The sequence below is a fragment of the Salmo salar genome, chromosome ssa12, assembly GCF_905237065.1.
Source record: "Salmo salar chromosome ssa12, Ssal_v3.1, whole genome shotgun sequence".
Lineage (NCBI taxonomy): Eukaryota > Metazoa > Chordata > Actinopteri > Salmoniformes > Salmonidae > Salmo > Salmo salar.
In genome coordinates, this window is record NC_059453.1 from 28,384,197 (window position 1) to 28,405,023 (window position 20,827).

Below are 20,827 nucleotides of genomic sequence, written 5' to 3' on the forward strand. Positions count from 1 at the left end.
ATGTTCTTTTTATCGCCTGTTGTGATAGGGGCGGGATTAAAATGGGGGCAAATGCGGTGATTGGCCATGATAACCCCCCTCCCTCACGCTACTTCCGTTTTGTCTGTGCGCGCAGGCCCAGTGACATCACTCTGATATTTTATTTACTCCTGAAATCCAAGATGGCCACCTTGAATGTCTCGATCCTATAGCAATTGAGGATGCAAGTAGCTACCGAAAAAACAACTTTTCCCCGACCATCTCATCCCCTGAAATTCAATTCGAATTGTGCGGATGACCCCCTTACATCTTATTAGCCACTAAATAGCCGTTGCATTTTCGCGCAAACCCCTTCAATTTGCCAATTTGAAGTAGTTTCGCGAAGTAGCTCGCGCTGTCGCTGTCTGTCCGAAGCGAGGTTCAGACAGGCAGCACATCCAAATGGCCGAACCGAGAAAAGTACAATTTGTCACCCTCTCGGCCTTCGCTGCTGGATCAGCCACGGAGACTAGGAAACGCCGGTTGGAGGATGACGAGGCCGACATCGACTTGGATGCGGATGCTGAGGGCGACACGAAAGCGTCCGGGGCAGATGGTAGCGGTGGGCTTTTCGGCAAAACTAGTAGTGACAAGGACAACGCTGAAGGAAAACGGATTACCGTGCGATTGAACCTATCTCTGTCCGAGCCCAGCGATCAATCGTCGGCCGAGTTTAACTACAGCGAACTCATCCAAAACATCCAGGTATGACTCCTTCTGTTTAGCCAAGAAAGACATGGATCAACACCAGTTGATTTTATTCACTTGGTTAGTGGGGACTTGTTAAAAGATAGGATATGAAAGTTGGTGTATCTTGTCTTTCCACTGACTAGCGTGGTCGGTGGGAGGAAATTACTAGTCACGGACTTCACACAAAAGACCCTAACTCAGCCATTCATTAAGCCATTCACTCAGATCACTTGGTACTCAACTCGAACGGCACGTCAAGATTACAGTTGTAGGCACGCCTTATGCACATGCAGTGATAAAGGTTGTCTGGCGCTACCTGTTTCCTGTTCTTGTTAACTCCAACTCTCTTGTTAGTTTACACCAGACATACAGCCATTAATATGGCACGTAGAATAAGTGCCCCAGTACAGTTGAGTTTAGCCTCCTATGGGTGACATATTGAAGATCAGTCAGTGCTGAATAGATGGAGTAGGTTTGGAAGTACAAGGATGTAGCCTAAAGGGAGTTATGCAAATATCGGTATTATGTTATCAAGACTTATGTTATCAAGACACTCAGTGGTGTGTACAGACATCATTGTATGGTACAGTAGTTTACTCTTTTTTTGTTGTTACATATTTGCAATATATGCTTTTCATCCGGTACAATAACAACACAATATTATTTGTTTCTTTGGTCATTGTTTGTTTATTGTGGGTAAGTCCATTTCTTTTCCAGTAGTTACACTTTTCTTCACCCATTCCCCCCTTTTCTAGGCAAAAAAGATCACTCCTCCTCCAGCCCCAACTCAGACCCCAACTCTTTTTATCCTGCCTCCTGCCCTTGACCCTAGCGACCATTTCAACGATGACGAGAAAGAACGACTGCAGGTGGAGGCCCTGGCCAAGAAGTTTGAGAACAAATATGTATGTTATTTTTTGGAGCCGTGGTAAAACTTTGTGCTCTAATAACTCCACTTATAAGATGCAAGTTTTAAGATTAGTTTGACTTTTTTTAAATCTGGTTAATAGCTAGTTGTACTAAGTTATAAGCCTGTTATATCTGGTTATAAGCCATTTTTTTCTCGTTTATGACTACTGGTTATACAGTATGTACATGTGAAAGTATGTATCCTCTGTGACACAGGGCAATGCAAATGCAGCAGGAAAGAAGAAGAGGAAGGATAGAATGCAGGATCTGATTGACATAGGCTTCGGCTACGACGAGACCGACCCTTTTATTGACAACTCAGAGGCTGTAAGTATCCCTTTTTTTAACCTTTTACACCCCTTCATGTGGAGAAGGCATGTTAGGCTGTATTATAGGCGGAGAAAATAGGAATCTGCTCTATTCTGGCGAACTTTGCTCTGGAGTTTCGCTTCCTGTTTGGAGCGTGCTTAAGACTGTCAATCATCCACAGCACAAATTTGCACACGCAATCAACCTCACTCCATAAATACTAACCTACATCCACCACAGTGACATGTTGTTGTTTTTATTGTCAGAGACTCATTGAAGTTACTCTGTGTTCTGCATCTATGCTCTATCCTGTGTGCTATGATTGTAATGGCTGCCATTCTGCTTTGTGTGACAGTATGACGAGCTGGTCCCGGCCTCCCTGACTACCAAGCTGGGAGGGTTCTACATCAACACGGGCACGTTGCAGTTCAGAGCTGCTTCCGAGTCAGAGGGAGAGGATGGGGGCAAGGATGTCAAACCCAGAGTAAGGGTGGGATACTGGCATGAAGTATTGTATACAGTGAAATTACACTATATTAGTCAGTTGGGGTCAATTCCATTTCAGTGATGTCAATTCAGGAAGTAAACAGAAATTCTAATTCATTCAAAATCAATGAGAAAATCAATGAATTTTTGTTGACTTACTGAATTGATGAGAATAATTGACCCCGTCCCTGATAGGAGTATGACAATCCTGCTTTATTTGTGTTTATCCAACTGGTTGTTTTGGTTTTTCATTCATTGTGTCTGTGCCTTCCGGTGGTAGCAGGAGCTGAAGGATGGCGAGGAGCAAGTGATCAAGAGACGAAGGAGGAAAGAAGGAAACAATTTGGAGGAGAAGAAACCCCGGAAGAACAGAGTGCCCAAACCAGGGTGAGATGATAGGATAATGGGATGGATAAATCGCTGCTTCTTGTGCCTGTCAGGCATGTCTGTACCTTCACAAATTACAATTTGAGATACAATGGTTGTTGAATAATTCAGATTATTTTGTTCTTGCTGTAAGAGCAAATCATCTAAGGGGACATTGTGATTCTATGCATATTTCTCAAATAGAACTGAGCATGTTGCAAGAACCATTCCTCAAAATGTCTTGTAATGGTTTTTGAATCAGTTTTTATACCTCCCCGTGTCAAACCCTATCAAATGTGCACTGAAATTGAAATGTATGCACTTCAGCATAGAATACAATAGACAAATTCATCATATAGATATATTTTAGTTCATTCCTACCCATGTACAGATATGTCTGACTATGACATGATACACTGTGATGCTCTCTCTGAATGGCTTGTGGGCTTGTGTGACAGGCCAAGTGTCCTTAACAAAGGCTCCATTAGCTACGCTCTGATAGGCTGATCACTCCGCTGCCATAAATACTCCTATTCCCAGAAATAGACCAGCAGATATTATGAGACTGTTTCCCCTGTATCCTATTGAAAATACATTGCTTTGCTTATAGGTTTCTTGTCTTCGAGATTACACATCAGAACTTCCCTCACTATTTTCTCTCTCCTTCCTATTTTTTCCTTTTCTCACCCTCTCCTCTCTTCCCGCTCTCTTTCCCCTCTTCACCCCTCTCTCTTGTCTTTCGGATCCAGAGTGTCGTCTCTGATGAACATCCACCGGCCAGAGAAGAAGAAGAGGAAGAAGCTGATGAAGGACTCCTTGTGCTTGGCAGCCATGTTGCGCCGCTTCACCCGGGAGAAGCAGGAGATGAGGAAGATGAACCCCAACGCGCCCCACCCCGGCATGGGTAGCTCCGTGGCCAACGCCCCGCGAGCCAACCACCTGCTGGCTAACTCCCACCTGCACGCTAACGCGGCTAACAACGACGTCTCATTGGCCGAGCTCACCGCGGACCCCGCCATGATGTCACTGCTGGGCTCGGCAAATGAGAAGGAGCTCCAGGATCTTCTGGGTGACCTGGACTTCAGCCTTCTGGACAGCTCGGCTAATCCGCACGTGGCCACGCCCGGGAGAGAGAATGGCCTGATGGGAATTGGAGTTTCAGGGCCGAAGCCGAGTGGGGGCGGGTTAGGGAGGGGGCTGGGGGTTTCAGGGGGTCTCCTACACCCACCTCCGCTCCCTGACGGCCTGCCCGCCCCCCTCATCAAGCGCATCGAGGACCTACGGGCGGTGAGTCGCACTGATGGGGCTTTTCCAGTTTATCACAGATTTATTTATTTGGTTATTTAATGTTTATGTGATCATCCCTTGATTTAATTGTTGAGTAACTTCCTGCAATTTTGTGCAGTTGAAATGTGTGGCAGCCATTTTCTTAAACCATGATGATATCACTTAAAGTAGGGTTTCAGTTCTTGGAAGATTTGTAATGCATTTCTTGACAGGCTGATAAAAATGCAAAGAGAGGTTAGAGAGGAGCAGAGCAGAAAGGAAGAGCGGATGAGAGCAAAACACATGAAAGAAAGGTAGACTAGCAACAGACAACTGGTGGCCAAAAGGGAGAGAGAAGAAAGAGAGAGTGACAAATCAAAGATGAGCGAAAACTGGCAAGATGACGATGCAGCCATTCTGAAAGTGACACGGAAGGCTCCTTTTTTTGCTTTTGTGCATCTTTCCATGGAAGACAGTCTGCTCATCAACCTCTTTTCTTCACAGGCCTCTCGTCAGTTTGATCAAGAGGGAAGGAAGAAATTCTTCACCCTAGATATGAATAACATCCTACTGGAGTGAGTTTGTTCTTCTTTGGACACATTGCACATCTCTCTCCGTCTCCACCCTGAATGTGTCATACTGCTGATGTTGGAGTCGATTGTTCATCTCTTTTCCTGTCTTTTTCACCCCCACTCTGTTCTACATTTCTCCCAACATCTTTCTCTCTCGCTCAAATTGTTTTATTCTTTATCCCCTTTTCTTTGCTTACCATCTTTCTCTCTCCACCCCCCCTTTCTCTCACTCCTGTTAATTCCCTCTGTTGCTCCTCTCCCGTCCCTCCACCCTCTCCTCCCCCAGTATTGAGCTGCAGGTGCAGGAGCAGCCGATGGGGCTACGTGGGGAGGTGTATTCTCACCTGGAGGCCTTTGTGCCCTGCAATAAGGAGGCCCTGCTCAAACGCCTCAAGAAGCTTAGCCTCAACATCCAGGACGACCGTCTACGAACGCCCCTGATGAAGCTGAAGCTGGCTGTGTGCAGTGTGATGCCCGAGCAGATCCAACGATACAACATGGACTGCATGGTCAAGGCTGCCAAGTAAGAAGATTACAATACTCCATAGTGTCCTGCAGCCAAACTCAACAGGTGGACCGCGGACCCAGAACGGGGTCAATACGGACCGCCGGTCCCGACTTTACATTTGTCATGTTTCTACATTTGGTATTGCATTGGGCAGTTTGTCATTCCCTGACAGAGAGACATTTTGATTTAGCACCTGTCAGAAATGTCCAGTTGATCAAATAGCCCATGTTAGGTAGATGGGTACGCCCAGGGGCCTCGATCCCCCAGCGGGCCCCCATTTGATTTTGTTGAGTCATTCACTCAGGCATCATATGGTAAAATGTGTAGAAGTGCAGGAAATTAGCTTTAAAACGGCAACATTTTCTCTCCACCAACAAGAAGGATGTGAACAATTTGAACAGTTTGTAGTTGTTGGGAGGGGGTTTGTTACTACGCCAATAAATGACAAAATTCATCCTGACCTTTGCCACCTAGGCCATTTGTATGACCGGACCTTCTTAAATAGTAGTTGAGTACTCTGGTATACTGTAATGCTATATCGCTTATCCATAAAGGTTGTTTGGTTATTTTTCGTGCTCTACTCTGCCTGTGTTCATTACTCCTCTTCTTTCTATGTGTCTCTGCCTCTGTGGGAATATATTGAGGTTGGTAGAATATGTTGGTTCTGAGGTGTGTGTGTGTGTGTTGGACCCCAGCAGGCAGCAGCCTGGAGAGGGAGAGAAGAACGGATCAGAGGAGGAGGACGAGGGGAAGCCAGGGAAGAGGATGATGGGCCCACGGAAGAAGTTTGTCTGGGACGACAAGCTCAGGTAATGGCCCATCCACTGCCCTCAATCAAATCGTATTTATTTGTCAGTTGTCACAAAGTGCTTTTATAGTAATCCGGCCTAGACACTGAAGTGAAATTCTCGAGCGAAGTCACACAGAAAATGGCTGATTTGAAAAGATAATAGACTAGTAAGCTTTCTTCGTGTGTGTGTGTGTGTGTGTGTGTGTGTGTGTGTGTGTGTGTGTGTGTGTGTGTGTGTGTGTGTGTGTGTGTGTGTGTGTGTGTGTAGGTCGCTGCTGTGTAACCTGGTGCGTGTGAAGTTGAGCTGCTATGAACGGGAGTCGTCTCAGTGCTCTCTCTCCGTGGAGGATTACCTCAAGGCCTTCATGGAGAACGAGGTCAAACCACTGTGGCCCAAGGGCTGGATGCAGGCCAGGATGCTGTTCAAGGAGAGCCGTGTTGTACACAGTCACCTCACTGTCAACATGTAAGTTATCTCAACTATAGTTGGACCTTATAAATAAGTTGGCTTTATAATGGCAATTATCCCTTTTTATTGAATATATGCCTGATTGACAGATCAAATCAAATTTTATTGGTCGCATACACATATTTCGCAGATGTTATTGCGGGTGGAGCAAAATGCTTGTGTTCCCAGCTCCAACACTGCAGTAATATCTAACGATGCACAACAATACAAACAAATCTAAAAAGTAAAATAATGGGATTCAGAAATATTAGGACAAGCAATGTCGGAGTCCGGAGTATAAATAAACAGGGCCTTCGGAAAGTATTCAGACAGCCTTATTTTAACATTTATGAAACACAATTTCTTTCCTCATCAATTTACACACATTACCCCATAATGACAAAGCCTAAACAGGTTTAAATAGAAATACAGAAATACCTTATTTACATAAGTATTCAGACCCTTTGCTATGAGACTCGAAATTGAGCTCAGGTGCATCCTGTTTCCATTGATCATCTTTGATGTTTCTACAACTTGATTGGAGTCCACCTGGGGTAAATTCTATTGATTGGACATGATTTGGAAAGACACAGTTGACACTGCATGTCAGAGCAAAAAACCAAGCGTTGAGGTCTAAGGAATTGTCCGTAGAGCTCCGAGACAGGATTTTGTCGAGGCACAGATCTGGAGAAAGGTACCAAAAAATGTCTGCAGCTTTGAAGGTCCCCAAGAACACAGTGGCCTCCATCATTCTTAAATGGAAGAAGTTTGGAACCACCAAGTTTCTTCCTAGAGCTGGCCGCCCGACCAAACTGAGCAATCAGGGGAAAAGGACCTTGGTCAGGGAGGTGTTCCTCAATGGAGATGGGAGAACCTTCCAGAAGGACAACCATCTCTGCAGCACTCCACCAATCAGGCCTTTATGGTAGAGTGGCCAGACGGAAGCCACGCCTCAGTAAAAGTCACATGACAGCCCGCTTGGAGTTTGCCAAAAGGCACCTAAAGACTCTGACCATGAGAACACGATTCTCTGGTCTGATGAAAGCAAGATTGCATTTTTTGGCCTGAATGCCAAGCATCACGTCTGGAGGAAACCTGGCACCATCCCTACGGTGAAGCCTGGTGGTGGCAGCATCATGCTGTGGGAATATTTTTAAGTGGCAGGAACTGGGAGACTAGTCAGGATCAAGGGAAAGACGAACGGAGCAAAGAGGTCCTTGATGAAAACCTGCTCCAGAGCGCTCAGGACCTCAGACTGGGGAGACAGTTCACCTTAAAACAGGATCCGCAGAGGAGAATGGGAGAACTCCCCAAATACAGGTGTGCCAAGCTTCTAGTGTCATACCCAAGAAGACTCGAGGGTGTAATCGCTGCCAAAGGTGCTTCAACAAAGTACTGAGGAAAGGGTCTGAATACTTATGTAAACGTTATTTCCGTTGACCTGTTTTTGCTTTGTGATAATGGGGTAGATTGTAGATTAGTGAGGGGGAAAAAAACAATATAGACACACACACACACACACACACACACACACACACACACACACACACACACACGCACGCAGACACACACACACACGGTATGTGATGGGATGTATAGACTATATGGATAGAAGATGTACAGAATATCTGAAGAAACAGATGATCGATTGACAGATGGATTAGCATTCCTGTGCGGATGTTAACTTAACACACCATTGGTTTCTCTGTCCAGGGTCAAGAAAAGGATGGTCCCCACCCCCAGGGCTAAAGCAAAGGTCAGTGACATCTCTTCACTCTCAATTGACGTTTGTAACCTTTTCTAGAAGATGGTTATTTGGTATTACTTGCGGTGCCATATGTTCTGATGCGGGTCTAATGTGAACCTTTGTCCTTTCCCTGTGTTCCAGGAGGGCCAATGGATCCAGCAGAGGCCCAATCTCCCCACCGCCACCACCCCTTCTCTCCCCCACGTCCCCTCCACCCCCTCCGTCATCCAGGCCCGAGGGACCTCCTCGTCCCCCTCGGAGCCCATCTGCCTGTCCGACTCACTGGACGAGGACCTCCGCGCCCCCTCCCTGGATTCCGTCTCCCACGCCCTCGCCTTCCTCAGCCAAGCCGCCAAGGGCCTGGGTCCCCACGGCAGCGTCACTGACCTCACCCTCACCTCCCCCCTCTCCCCCCCGCCTCTCCAGATCCCCAACTCCTCCCCCCCCTCCATCACCCCTCACTACTCCCCCTCGTCTTCCCTACTCACCTCACATTCTCTTTCCAAGATAAACGCCAACTCGTCGACGACGGTGACGATGCCATCGATGGCCAACATTAAGACCACGCTATCTACCTCTCCCTCCACTTCCACGGCGTCGTCAGCTCGCATGCAGCTCGCGGGGGCCACGTTGGTGTCTCGTGGCGCCGACGGCGTGTACGGCGTGATGAAAGGGGCAGGCTCTATGGGACAGACTCAGAGACATAATGTCAGCATGGCGACCGCCACTCACAGGCAAGGGGGCATGACCGGAGGGAGTAAGCTCCACCCACCGTCGTCCCCCTCCCCGCCCACCAAGCAGCGGCCCCCTCCCACAGCCTCTCCACTCCTGCCCCCCCATCAGAAGGTCTCCCTGGGCATGGGGGTGGCAATACCAGGACCGGGGAAGAGCAGTGTCAAATCCAACAGCAGCAGTAATGGCGGTGCCATGATGAGCAACATGCCCTCCTCCTCCCCTCAGTCCCGTGCCACCAACTCCCACTCACACCCCCAGCAGCTCAACTCCAAGAGCCCCCAGCAGCTCAACTCCAAGAGCCCCCAGCAACCCTCCTACCTCACCTCCACGGTGGGCTCCTCACCCTCCCAGTCCCCCTCCCACCACCAGAGCAAATCCAAGCCCCACCACCAGTCCAACTTCATCACCCCCATGCAGGCAACCCTCACCAAGTCCTCCCACAGCAACAACTCCTCCCCCATCATCAAGCTCACCCCTCGCCCCCCTGCCCCCACCCCTCCTCCCATCTCCTCCCCTTCCTCCTCCTCTTCCAACCTCCTCTCTCACTCTCAAATGATCTCCAGCCCTCTCCAGTACCAGTCCCCCAAGACTGCCGGCTTCCGCCCCCCATTTAGTGTCCAAGGTGGGGGTCAGGTGAAGTCGGGCCAGGGCAGTTATAGCTTCGCGGGGAGCCAGAAGGGTCCGTCTGTCATTAACAGTAATAGCGTTAGCAGCGCTAGCTCCAACAGCAGCCCCATGCGCATGTCGCCCGTCACCAGTCGCCCGGACAACAGCCCCTCCCCCTCCGGGACGGTCTCGTCCAGTCACGGACAGAGACAGAGGGCCGTGGGCGGATCCAAGGCTGTAGGCAGTCGGGTGCCCACGGCAACCATGGCCACACCCTCTGTCACCTCACACCTGACGCAGGTGAGTCAGCCAATCACAGGCGACCAGAAAAAGTGTCAAGAGTGAAAAACAGGATCAAGAGAAGCACCTCTTAGATACTGACTGCATTTCTCTCGCTGGAGTTTTTAGTATGTTCTGGAAAGACTTGGCCTAGTAGTCAGAACAGAACAGAAGAGAAGGGAAGAGATTGTGTCAGGCACTTTACATGTCACCTGATCCCTTGTGTCTCTCTCTCTCTCTCTCTCTCTCTCCCCCCCCAGGTGTCAGCTGGCAGCCCCCTCCTGGGTGGGACACTTGGCTTTGGGATGTTAGGGGGGCTGGTGCCCGTCTCGCTGCCCTTCCCGTTCCCCTCGCTGCTCAACTTCACTCCTCCTGGAGCACCGGGGGTCAGCGGCCTGGGCACGGGCGCCAACTCAGGATACAGCCTCTCACAGAGTGACTTAATGGGTGAGTAATTGGCCGGTGCCCAACTGGCAGTGGCTCCACAAGGCTGTGATCTTTCAAAGCACCAGGCATGCAAATGTATAGGATCAAAAATAAAGCATTTGTTCTCTCTGTTCTCTACGGTTCAGTAGAACTTTTAGGGCTCTTAATACCACTGATAAAGTCTGTTCTGTACATCATGATGTGGTAAACATCTTTAAAGAATTTACTACTTCATTAGTATGACATTTTATTGCGTTAATTTGATCAACTGACAAAGAAAATCGGTCTTTATTAAAATGGCATAATAAATGGAGCCGCAGTTAGATTTGTTTGTGGTCCCTTGAGATTCATCTCGTCTTAGTTTGTGTTACTCATGGTCAATGTTGTGGTGTGCAGTGTGTGTGTGTGTGCGTGCAGTGTGTGTGTGCGTGCTGTGGATCCATACTGAAGTATAATCAGCTCTAATGTGCCCTCTGCTCCAGGTTTCTCACTGTAACCCTCTTGCCCTGCCTGTCTCCTTTTCTCATCCAATCCCACCCTCCTTCTCCCCCTCCGTCCATCATCCATCCACCCGCTCCTTCCTTCACTCCTGTGTTCTTTAATCCCCTTTATCTGCCCTCACTTTCTGATTTTATGCTTTACTCAAATTCTACTTTCATCTTTTAATGTTCCTTTTCTCACCTTTATTCTCCACAACCCCTTCCCCCTCTCCATTCTTCCCTTTTTTTACCTCTTCACTTTTACCTTCTCCTCTGTCCATCCCTCCCTCCCTCCATCTCTCCTCAGATCTGTATAAGAGTCTCCAGTCAGGGTCACAGGCTGCTCTACCTCCTCACTTGCAGCTTGCTTTCTCAGGTAAATTTCACACCTCCTCCGCCCGTACTTCTCTCCTCCTCCCTTACTTCCCTCTTCCCTTCCTCCATTTGTGTTGTTGTCATTCCCTGCGTCATGTTGATATCGCTCACTCACTGTTTGGCTGTAAAGTCTTCTTTCCCAACCTGTCTGCTTGCTTCAGTGTTAGTGGTGATCTGCATGCCTGTGTTACTGCATGACCAGGTTAACACTAGAAGCACGTGTCTTGTCTGTCGATGAAGCGTGTTGGGTGTTTGGTATGTTTCTGCATCTTCATTTATTTACACAATTATTTTAACCCCCCCTTCCTCAGATGCGAACCAAAGCCAGGGTGGCGACATGAAGAGGAAGTCCCACTGACCAATAGAGATGGAGGACAGAGAGTGACATCGAGACATCCACTAGGATCACTTTGATTGGACAGATGGACACAATGATGTAATAATACAGGGAGGAGCCTTCTTCCCTCAATATGGACCTGAAGAATTAATTCCCCTTCACCATGACAATTTATTAATTTAATTTAACTGTATTTTTAGGATTACTGGGTATAAAATGGACCTGTGGTGAATGATAATGAAACTTTTTTCCTTATTTTTTTCTTGTCAACATGTTTACATGACCGACCTTTATCACTGTGGAATGAGGACAGGGTCGTATTCATTAGGCTCCAAACGTAGAAAAAAAAATACAGAAACAAGGACGGACTGCCTGAACACTCGTTTTCGTTTAAAAAGCGTTTTGCTATGTTCTGTCCCAACAGAGCGCACATACTGCAACGAATGTCGATCTATCTGCCGGTCATTCGGTGCGGTCTGTTTTACGGACAACCCTGCCAGTGAGGGTCTGATTGCTGACATTTTCGCTCGATTCTACATGTAGAATCAGTTTGCAAATTACAGCTGGCACTCTGTTCAGGGGCGCTAAGTAGTCTCTGCCTGCAAACGCTACCAGTGTGTCCGTTCCTTAATGAAAACCACCCAGGAGAGGGAGCACCCAGGAGAGGGAGCACCCAGGAGAGGGAGCACCCAGGAGAGGGAGCACCCAGGAGAGGGAGCACCCAGGAGAGGGAGCACCCAGGAGAGGGAGCACGCTGTTAGCGAAGTCATTTAATTAGAATTTAAGTCTGTTTATATTTTTTCTCGTCTAAAGCAGATTTGAGTATAAATCATTTTTTGGTCGTTGTCTTGACTGTCTGAGAAAGGTAGTTGTTAACTTGTCTCCGATGTGAGATGGTGTGGCCATTGAGTTGTACTGTTTTAAAGTCGCCTCTGCTCCCCACAACTGACTGTTAAGGTAGTATAGCTAATATAAATATTGATAAATTATTTGTAATTTACACAGGGATAAAAAAAAAAAATATTTTGAGGTATGTGTGTGCCGGTGAGATTGAATGTGTGTGTACACAACCTACATATATATTGTATTTTCTTTCCAGGTCAGTCTGTGCTGTGTGAATGTGCGAATTGCATATCCCCTTTTCTCTGTTGTGTGTTTGAGTGAGTATTCCCCTCTCTTGCTCAGCGTGTCTTTGGTGCTGTATAATCACACTGGACCTTTTCTGGAGAAAAAAACTTGAACTGTAAAAGCTAGACTCCTCTTGGAGCGTGAGAGAGGGGACAAAGATGCGAGATTGTAGCCTACTTGAACCTTTTAAAAAAAAAATTGTAATTAATTTACTTTGTAAAAAAAAAACGCTTATCAACTCAAACACACTCAAAACTCAATATGACAAAACGCCTTAGTTTGTAAGTTTCATTAAAGAACTATGCAGGACTATAAATGCTTCAATGCAAAAGTGCAAGTCGTCGCTTGGCTTTCAACCTCTTACTCAGCTGTCAATGTATTTCTGGGAGTTGGGAATGTGTGTACGTACGTCTGAGTCCTTTTTCCCATCTAAAGAACTCTCCCTTCTCACCTACTGAATACCTCTCTAGAAACTGTTCTTCCTTACTCTCTTCCTATATCTGGGAAGATCTCAATAGCATTACTCCTCACTTCCTCTCTCCTAGTCTTCTTCTCAAAACCCATTGGGGGAGAAGGTCAGAGGGGAGGGACCTCTGGCTTTCTTGCCTCTGTCCATCTCTTATCATCCTTCGTCCCTCCTTCCAATGTCAGTATGAATGTCGACCAACTGCACCAAGAATGGCGCCAAAGATGAGTTTCCTAGCATATAGATGGGGTGCCTTGGTCAGTGTGTGTGTGTGTGTGTGTGTGTTCCTATCATTCTCTTTGAAATGTACCCATGAGTGTTGTCGGTCTGTGGTCTGTCAGGATGTCATGTTGAAAAGTTGTTTCTTTCTGTGACTGGAGCAGGAGGTGAAATTTTAAAGCTTTTGTGCTTTTGGGGCGGGTAAAGATTACATTTCATGGTAACTGGTTACTTAATTCGGTCTCTTTTGTAGATTATTTTTGTGTGTTGATTTATGGAATAAAATACAGTTGGTTTTCAATAGGTCCTGAGTCATTTCTTTGTGGTCCCCGTCTTTCGTCCTCCATTGTGACCGATGTCTTTCAAAAGAACCCTTCTAGTTCTGAAGGTAGGGCAAAACTACGCTCTCGAGACACCTGTTAAAGGAAGTAAGGGCTCTATTCAATCCGTTTTCATTTAAAGACAATGTTCCTGCCTTAAAGGTAATTTCCGATTGTCAGCTCAATCAGAATTAACCTTAACATTTCTAGTGTGTGAACTGTTAACGCTTCAGATTGAATAGAGCCTTTTTATTTATTTCACCTAACTAGGCAAGTCCATTAAGAACAAATTCTTATTTACAATGACAGCCTACCCCAGCCAAACACTGGTCCAATTGTGAACCGCCCTATGGGACTCCCAATCACGGCCAGATGTGATACAGCCTGGATTTGAACCAGGGACTGTAGTGAAGCCTCTTGCACTGAGATGCTGCGCCACTTGGGAGCCCCAAGTGAACAGACTTTGCACGCGGGAGCCTTAAGTAAGAATTTTTTGTACAGTCCCTCAATTATGTTCACTTTCTGTACCCAGGAAAGGTCAAGGCTCGATTCAATCCATAAGGCTGAAGATCCGTGCTACAATGCGGTTGAAATTTAAAGGTAAATTCCTATTGAGTGGACATCAGCAGCGTATACTGTGAATGCAGTCTTCTGCAAATGCGGAGACATTGCCTTTAAACCTCAATCGCGCTGTAGCACGGATCTTCAAACGGATCGAATCGAGCCCTCACTGTCAAAATACATCATTACACTTGTTGCTCTTTGACCTTTATCATCCATGCCAGTGGTTTCCAGGTAACAACAGGCCCTAGCTTTGTGGAAGGCTCTGTGGAGTTTTCCCAATTCTTAGCCCGGTTTGGATTCTTTAAAAAGTCCATCCTTTGTTCCTCCCTTGAAGTAACTGATTAGAAATGACTGGACATGTGAAAGCCATGCGCTAGAGCCCTTCCACTCACATGCCCAGGACACACACTCACATCGAGCAACAAAAACAAATCTGCTCTTTAAAATGTTCCAAACGGGACATTGTCTTTTTACCTAAATATGCAAACACAGTCAGAATTCATAGCAAGCAGTGCATTGGGTTAGTCAGATTTGATTACATAGAACAGATTACCTGGATTTACATTCACTCTCACTGGATGGGTTGCCAAAATTAACTGAAAACCACACCCCCAATAAACCATGAATATGACTGCATTGAGCCATTAGCTACTGTGCATCTATGGCTATAATCACCATGCTACTGCCTATTTCATTTGTTCATTTAGCAAACAAGACAACTCATAATCCAGTACCTTTATCAGTCAACACACCTACAGTGGGGAGAACAAGTATTTGATACACTGCCGATTTTGCAGGTTTTCCTACTTACAAAGCATGTAGAGGTCTGTAATTTTTATCATAGGTACACTTCAACTGTGAGAGACGGAATCTAAAACAAAAATCCTGAAAATCACATTGAATGATTTTTAAGTAATTAATTTGCATTTTATTGCATGACATAAGTATTTGATACATCAGAAAAGCAGAACTTGGTACAGAAACCTTTGTTTGCAATTACAGAGTTCATACGTTTCCTGTAGTTCTTGACCAGGTTTGCACACACTGCAGCAGGGATGTTGGCCCACTCCTCCATACAGACCTTCTCCAGATCCCTTCTCCAGATCCTTCAGGTTTCGGGGCTGTCGCTGGGCAATACGGACTTTCAGCTCCCTCCAAAGATTTTCTATTGTGTTAAGGTCTGGAGACTGGCTAGGCCACTCCAGGACCTTGAGATGCTTCTTACAAGGCCACTCCTTAGTTGCCCTGGCTGTGTGTTTTGGGTCGTTGTCATGCTGGAAGACCCAGCCACGACCCATCTTCAATGCTCTTACTGAGGGAAGGAGGTTGTTGGACAGGATCTCGCGCTACATGGCCCCATCCATCCTCCCCTCAATACGGTGCAGTCGTCCTGTCCCCTTTGCAGAAAAGCATCCCCAAAGAATGATGTTTCCACCTCCATGCTTCACGGTTGGGATGGTGTTCTTGGGGTTGTACTCATCCTTCTTCTTCCTCCAAACACGGCGAGTGGAGTTTAGACCAAAAAGCTCTATTTTTGTCTCATCAGACCACATGACCTTCTCCCATTCCTCCTCTGGATCATCCAGATGGTCATTGGCGAACTTCAGACGGGCCTGGACATGCGCTGGCTTGAGCAGGGGGACCTTGCGTGTGCTGCAGGATTTTAATCCACGGCGGCGTAGTGTGTTACTAATGGTTTTCTTTGAGACTGTGGCCCCAGCTCTCTTCAGGTCATTGACCAGGTCCTGCCATGTAGTTCTGGGCTGATCCCTCCCCTTCCTCATGATCATTGATGCCCCATGAGGTGAGATCTTGCATGGAGCCCCAGACTGAGGGTGATTGACTGTCATCTTGAACTTCTTCCATTTTCTAATAATTGCGCCAACAGTTGTTGCCTTCTCACCAAGCTGCTTGCCTATTGTCCTGTAGCCCATCCCAGCCTTGTGCAGGTCTACAATTTTATCCCTGATGTCCTTACACAGCTCTCTGGTCTTGGCCATTGTGGAGAGGTTGGCATCTGTTTGATTGAGTGTGTGGACAGGTGTCTTTTATACAGGTAACGAGTTCAAACAGGTGCAGTTAATACAGGTAATGAGTGGAGAACAGGAGGGCTTCTTAAAGAAAAACTAACAGGTCTGTGAGAGCCGAAATTCTTACTGGTTGGTAGGTGATCAAATACTTATGTCATGCAATAAAATGCAAATTAATTACTTATAAATCATACAATGTGATTTTCTGGATTTTTTTTTAGATTCCGTCTCTCACAGTTGAAGTGTACCTATGATAAAAAATTACAGACCTCTACATGCTTTGTAAGTAGGAAAACCTGCAAAATCAGCAGTGTATCAAATACTTGTTCTCCCCACTGTATATTTTACATGTAATTACCCTTAAAAATGCTACATTTTCTCTCAGCCTCAAGGCAAACTGTGTAGAATAGCATGAGATGAGTTATAAAACTGCACATTTTCCTCTGCCCAATGGCAAAATTGCAGAAAGTTAGCTGCCCAAATTTATGCAGGCCCACCTGACAAGTTTCTGGCTACGCCAATGATGTTGCATGCCCCCCAGCTGGTGGAGAGTATAACATTTGGATTGTCATCTGCAGCAGGTCCCTGGTTCAAATCACAGAGTAGCTTTTGTTTTCTAACTATTCCCAACTCCTTACTGAATTTAGACCACTTCCCTAAACAACCCATCATATCTGTCCATGCCCTCCAGGCAGAGCAACCCTCAGTGCTCTCCGATTTGAGGAGAGAAACATGCATGACTGAATTGAAAGTCTCTAGTGGGTCCTCCGCTCAGGACAAAGTGGAATCACGTTATTTCTACAATGAATATGCTTTATTTTCTTTTACAAAAAAACCACTGTAGTCTAGAAATACAGGAGGCATACAAGAAATAAAATGGGGAGGGGGGGGTATTTGAAGTTGTAATGAAAGCCTGGTCGTCAACAGCCAGTCTGAGAATAATAATAATAATAGTAATAATACAAGTAAAACTACATCATGGATGTTAAAGCTTTTAACCAAACGAAATCACATTCTGCTCTTGAAGGGGGAGCAGAAGGCTCCACATCTCACATAGTTAATAGTAACACTGATTTCTGACCCACACACACGCCACCTATAGAGACATTGCTACAGGTATATGAACGGGAGAGGAGGTGCGCACTGGGTATGATATGACGCACAGCAAAAATACACAAGACAAAGGGTTAGAAGAAGAAAAAGTAGTGTTTGTTTTCCGTTCACCAGGTTTGCCTCGTTAGGTTTTTATGTAACACATACAGCACACCTACACGTCTTTCTTTTTAATACAGGTGCTCACCGTACATTACCCACTAATGCTCTTATCTAGTGTCTAAGGCACTTTAAAGAAACATGTCATTACAGCTGAGCTAACATTGGAGTAAAAGTCAAATGAAAGTGGCAGTTTCCATACATTACCCTCTTTTAATACTGAACAGAGATGCCAAAGGAAGAACAGAGAGTGCTGATGGATATGGACATTCTGGTATGTTAAGAGTGGCTTAATAGTTTTAGAGGTTTGAGATGCTATCCCCAGTAGAAGGCTGTTATATCTAGGAATACTAAGTGCTTGGTAGTTGGTGTGTCAGCGTATTATAAAAGAGAGTTAGGGGTCCTACTTTACAACCAAACCATGGCACAAACACAGTGAGATGGCGGGCCCCCCTTGCTCTGAGCGGTAGGCTTTAGCTAGTCAAACTACACGTTCAATCGAAGCTCTCAACATTAGTATTGGATTAAGGGGCTGTATTGTACATCATGTGACCACTCAGACAGAAGCTTGGGGTTTCCTGGCTCCAGTTACAGGGGCATATGAACACTCATTGTGCAGTTGCGTGCAATTTCCAGCGATTCTCTGTAATACGTACGCCAGCGACCATCTATCTAAGCATACCACACTTCACTGCCTTCAACCCTTCTTCCTGAACAACAGGAAAAATAGTGTTCCAATTGGTCAAAATACAACAACAACAAAAACGTCAACCATGACCTATGCGATTCCTATAAGAAGTCAGTTACCAATTGTTTTTAAAGAGTTGTGACGAGATGCTGTAGCAAGTGGAGAAAAGCTTTTCAACGTTAAAACGTCCTTTCCATTCCATGTGTTTCTCCCAGAACAGGTCAGACTGTGTGAATCCACCATCTTGTTTCATTGTAGTGTTTGGAAGCGGAACAATAGTCTGTACATCAGGAAGAGACTCATGCAATGAGGGAAGCGGAGGCAGTCCATTGACCTCTGACCTACTGTTGAATAGGACTATCATCAGAGAGGACAGAGTTTTGTTAGGTCTGCTTTAAGCTAGGGAAGAGATGATGGCTTTACATTTGGTGACACACTTGTATTACAAGACAATGTTTTGTTTCATGTGGGAGGAGGATGACAAAAGTGAACGTTTCCTAGTTTCGCTCCTTTCCTTGCAGTTTGGCGTGTAGGGGCATACACATACCTTACATACTCACATGTGCAGACACGCATAGTTCATGAGTAAAAAGCACTTGTACATAAGTTTACATACTCATTTAAGCAGAGCACATAATTCCACGCCTAGGGAGGACTATATTAAGATCGCTGGGACACTCGCCGGGCCGAGCAGCTAGCCAGAGTAGAGTAGGAATATTGTTAGAGTAAGGCAGAGTAAGCCGCTCAAGTGGGAGTAATTGTTTTGTCATCCCCTGGAAGGGAGAATTTCTGGGGGGTGGGGTGGTCTGGGTCGTATTCATTAGAACACACAGTAGAAAAACGTTTGAAAAAGTCTTTCAACGGAAAATGAAAACAAGTGGTACTTATTGGACAAATCCAGGTAGTCCCTCCCTGTTTCGGACTGTTTCCTTCTGTTTTGGTGCCTAATGAACAGGACCCTGGTTCTCCCTGCTGTTGACTCGTGGACAGGGACAGATGGAGAGGCTGAGGTGTTGTAGTCACCATGCTGCCAGGCTGGCTAATCGATAGGGTTGGTAGGATTAGCAGGGAGCATCTATTCGGTCTGGTTGGAGGCTTGCGTGTCGTTGTGGTCGCTGGCGCGGCTGTCGGCGTCGTCATCAGAATTGTCCACGGAGGTTCCGTCGATCTGGAGCTGCCGGCTGCGGCCTGAACGGCTAGACGAGAAGCTGATGGGGCCTCCACGCCTGAGGACGACAGGCAAATACATTTGAAGTCGGAAGTTTACATACACCTTTGCCAAATACATTTAAACTCAGTTTTTCACAATTCCTGACATTTAATCGTAGTAAAAATTCCCTGTCTTCAGTCAGTTAGGATCACCACTTTATTTTAAGAATGTGAAATGTCAGAATAATAGTAATTATTTATTTAATAGAGATTTATTACAGCTTTTATTTCTTTCATCACATTCCCAGTGGGTCAGAAGTTTACATACACTGAATTAGTATTTGGTATCATTGCCTTTACATTGTTTAACTTGGGTCAAACGTTTTGGTTAGCCTTCCACAAGCTTCCCACAATAAGTTGGGTGAATTTTGGCCCATTCCTCCTGACAGAGATGGTGTAACTGAGTCAGGTTTATAGGCCTCCTTGCTCGCACACGCTTTTTCAGTTCTGCCCACAGATTTTCTATGGGATTGAGGTCAGGGCTTTGTGATGGCCATTCCAATACCTTGACTATGTTGTCCTTAAGCCATTTTGCCACAACTTTGGAAGTATGCTTGGGGTCATTGTCCATTGTGAAGACCCATTTGCAACCAAGCTTTAACTTCCTGACTGATGTCTTGAGATGTTGCTTCAATATATCCACATCATTTTCCTCCCTCATGATGCCATCAATTTTGTGAAGCGCACCAGTCCCTCCTGCAGCAAAGCACCCCCACAACATGATGCTGCCACCTCCATGCTTCATGGTTGGAATGGTGTTCTTCCGCTTGCAAGCCTCCCCCTTTTTCCTCCAAACATAACGATGGTCATTATGGCCAAATAGTTATATTTTTGTTTCATCAGACCAGAGGAAATTTCTCCAAAAATCTTTGTCCCCATGTGCAGCTGCAACCGTAGTCTGGCTTTTTTATGGCGGTTTTGGAGCAGTGGCTTCTTCCAACTGAGCGGCCTGTCAGGTTATGTCAATATAGGACTTGTTTTACTGTGGAAATAGATACTTTTGTAACTGTTTCCTCCAGCATCTTCACAAGGTCCTTTGCTGCTGTTCTGGGATTGATTTACACTTTTCGCACCAAAGTATGTTAATCTCCAGGAGACAGAACACGTCTCCTTCCTGAGCGGTATGATGGCTGCGTGGTCCCATGGTGTTTATACTTGCGTACTATTGTTTGTACAGATGAACGTGGTACCTTGAGGCATTTGGAAATCGCTCCCAAGGATGAACCAGACTTATGGAGGTCTACACATTGTTTTTCTGAGGTCTTGGCTGATTTCTTTTGATTTTCCCATGATGTCAAGCAAAGAGGCACTGAGTTTGAAGGTAGGCCTTGAAATACATCCACAGGTACACCTCCAATTGACTCAAATGATGTCAATTAGCCTATCAGAAGCTTCTAAAGCCATGACATTTTCTGGAATTTTCCACGCTGTTTAAAGGCACAGTCAACTTAGTGTATGTAAACTTCTGACCCACGGGAATTGTGATACAGTGAATTATAAGTGAAATAATCTGTCTGTAAACAATTGTTGGAAAAATTACTTGTGTCATCCACAAAGTAGATGTCCTAACCGACTTGCCAAAACTATAGTTTGTTAACAAGAAATTTGTGGAGTGGTTGAAAAACAAGTTTTAATGACTCCAACC

The 20,827-nt window shown here is 45.8% G+C and overlaps 2 protein-coding genes across 17 annotated transcripts in view; one reads left to right on the top strand and one right to left on the bottom strand.

The window, feature by feature from the left end:
• The first annotated feature begins 143 nt into the window (after positions 1 to 143).
• On the top strand, positions 144 to 13,460 carry LOC106564682 (ubinuclein-2). Of its 5 annotated transcripts, none has more exons than XM_045691197.1 (15): positions 144 to 723; positions 1,464 to 1,613; positions 1,834 to 1,944; positions 2,282 to 2,416; positions 2,696 to 2,799; positions 3,528 to 4,065; positions 4,549 to 4,619; positions 4,903 to 5,139; positions 5,820 to 5,933; positions 6,183 to 6,380; positions 8,076 to 8,118; positions 8,251 to 9,750; positions 9,990 to 10,176; positions 10,942 to 11,010; positions 11,321 to 13,460. In XM_045691197.1, the coding sequence occupies exons 1-15, from the start codon at positions 421 to 423 to the stop codon at positions 11,365 to 11,367; spliced, it is 3,807 nt and encodes a 1,268-aa protein (XP_045547153.1). In that variant the 5' UTR covers positions 144 to 420; the 3' UTR covers positions 11,368 to 13,460. The 5 variants fall into 5 exon arrangements, with proteins under 5 accessions (XP_045547153.1, XP_013986394.1, XP_013986396.1 ...); XM_014130919.2 differs by having other exon boundaries at positions 2,282 to 2,410; positions 2,693 to 2,799; XM_014130921.2 differs by having other exon boundaries at positions 2,282 to 2,410.
• A 3,405-nt stretch (positions 13,461 to 16,865) lies between these two features.
• The window catches only part of LOC106564681 (myosin-10), a 99,409-nt gene continuing 95,447 nt past the window's right edge, over positions 16,866 to 20,827 (bottom strand). For all 12 annotated transcript variants that reach the window (XM_014130918.2, XM_014130916.2, XM_014130913.2 and 9 more), the window contains one exon: positions 16,866 to 19,199. In XM_014130918.2, coding sequence (XP_013986393.1) covers positions 19,049 to 19,199 — 151 coding nt within the window. In that variant the 3' untranslated portion in view covers positions 16,866 to 19,048. The remainder of the gene's footprint in view (positions 19,200 to 20,827) is intronic.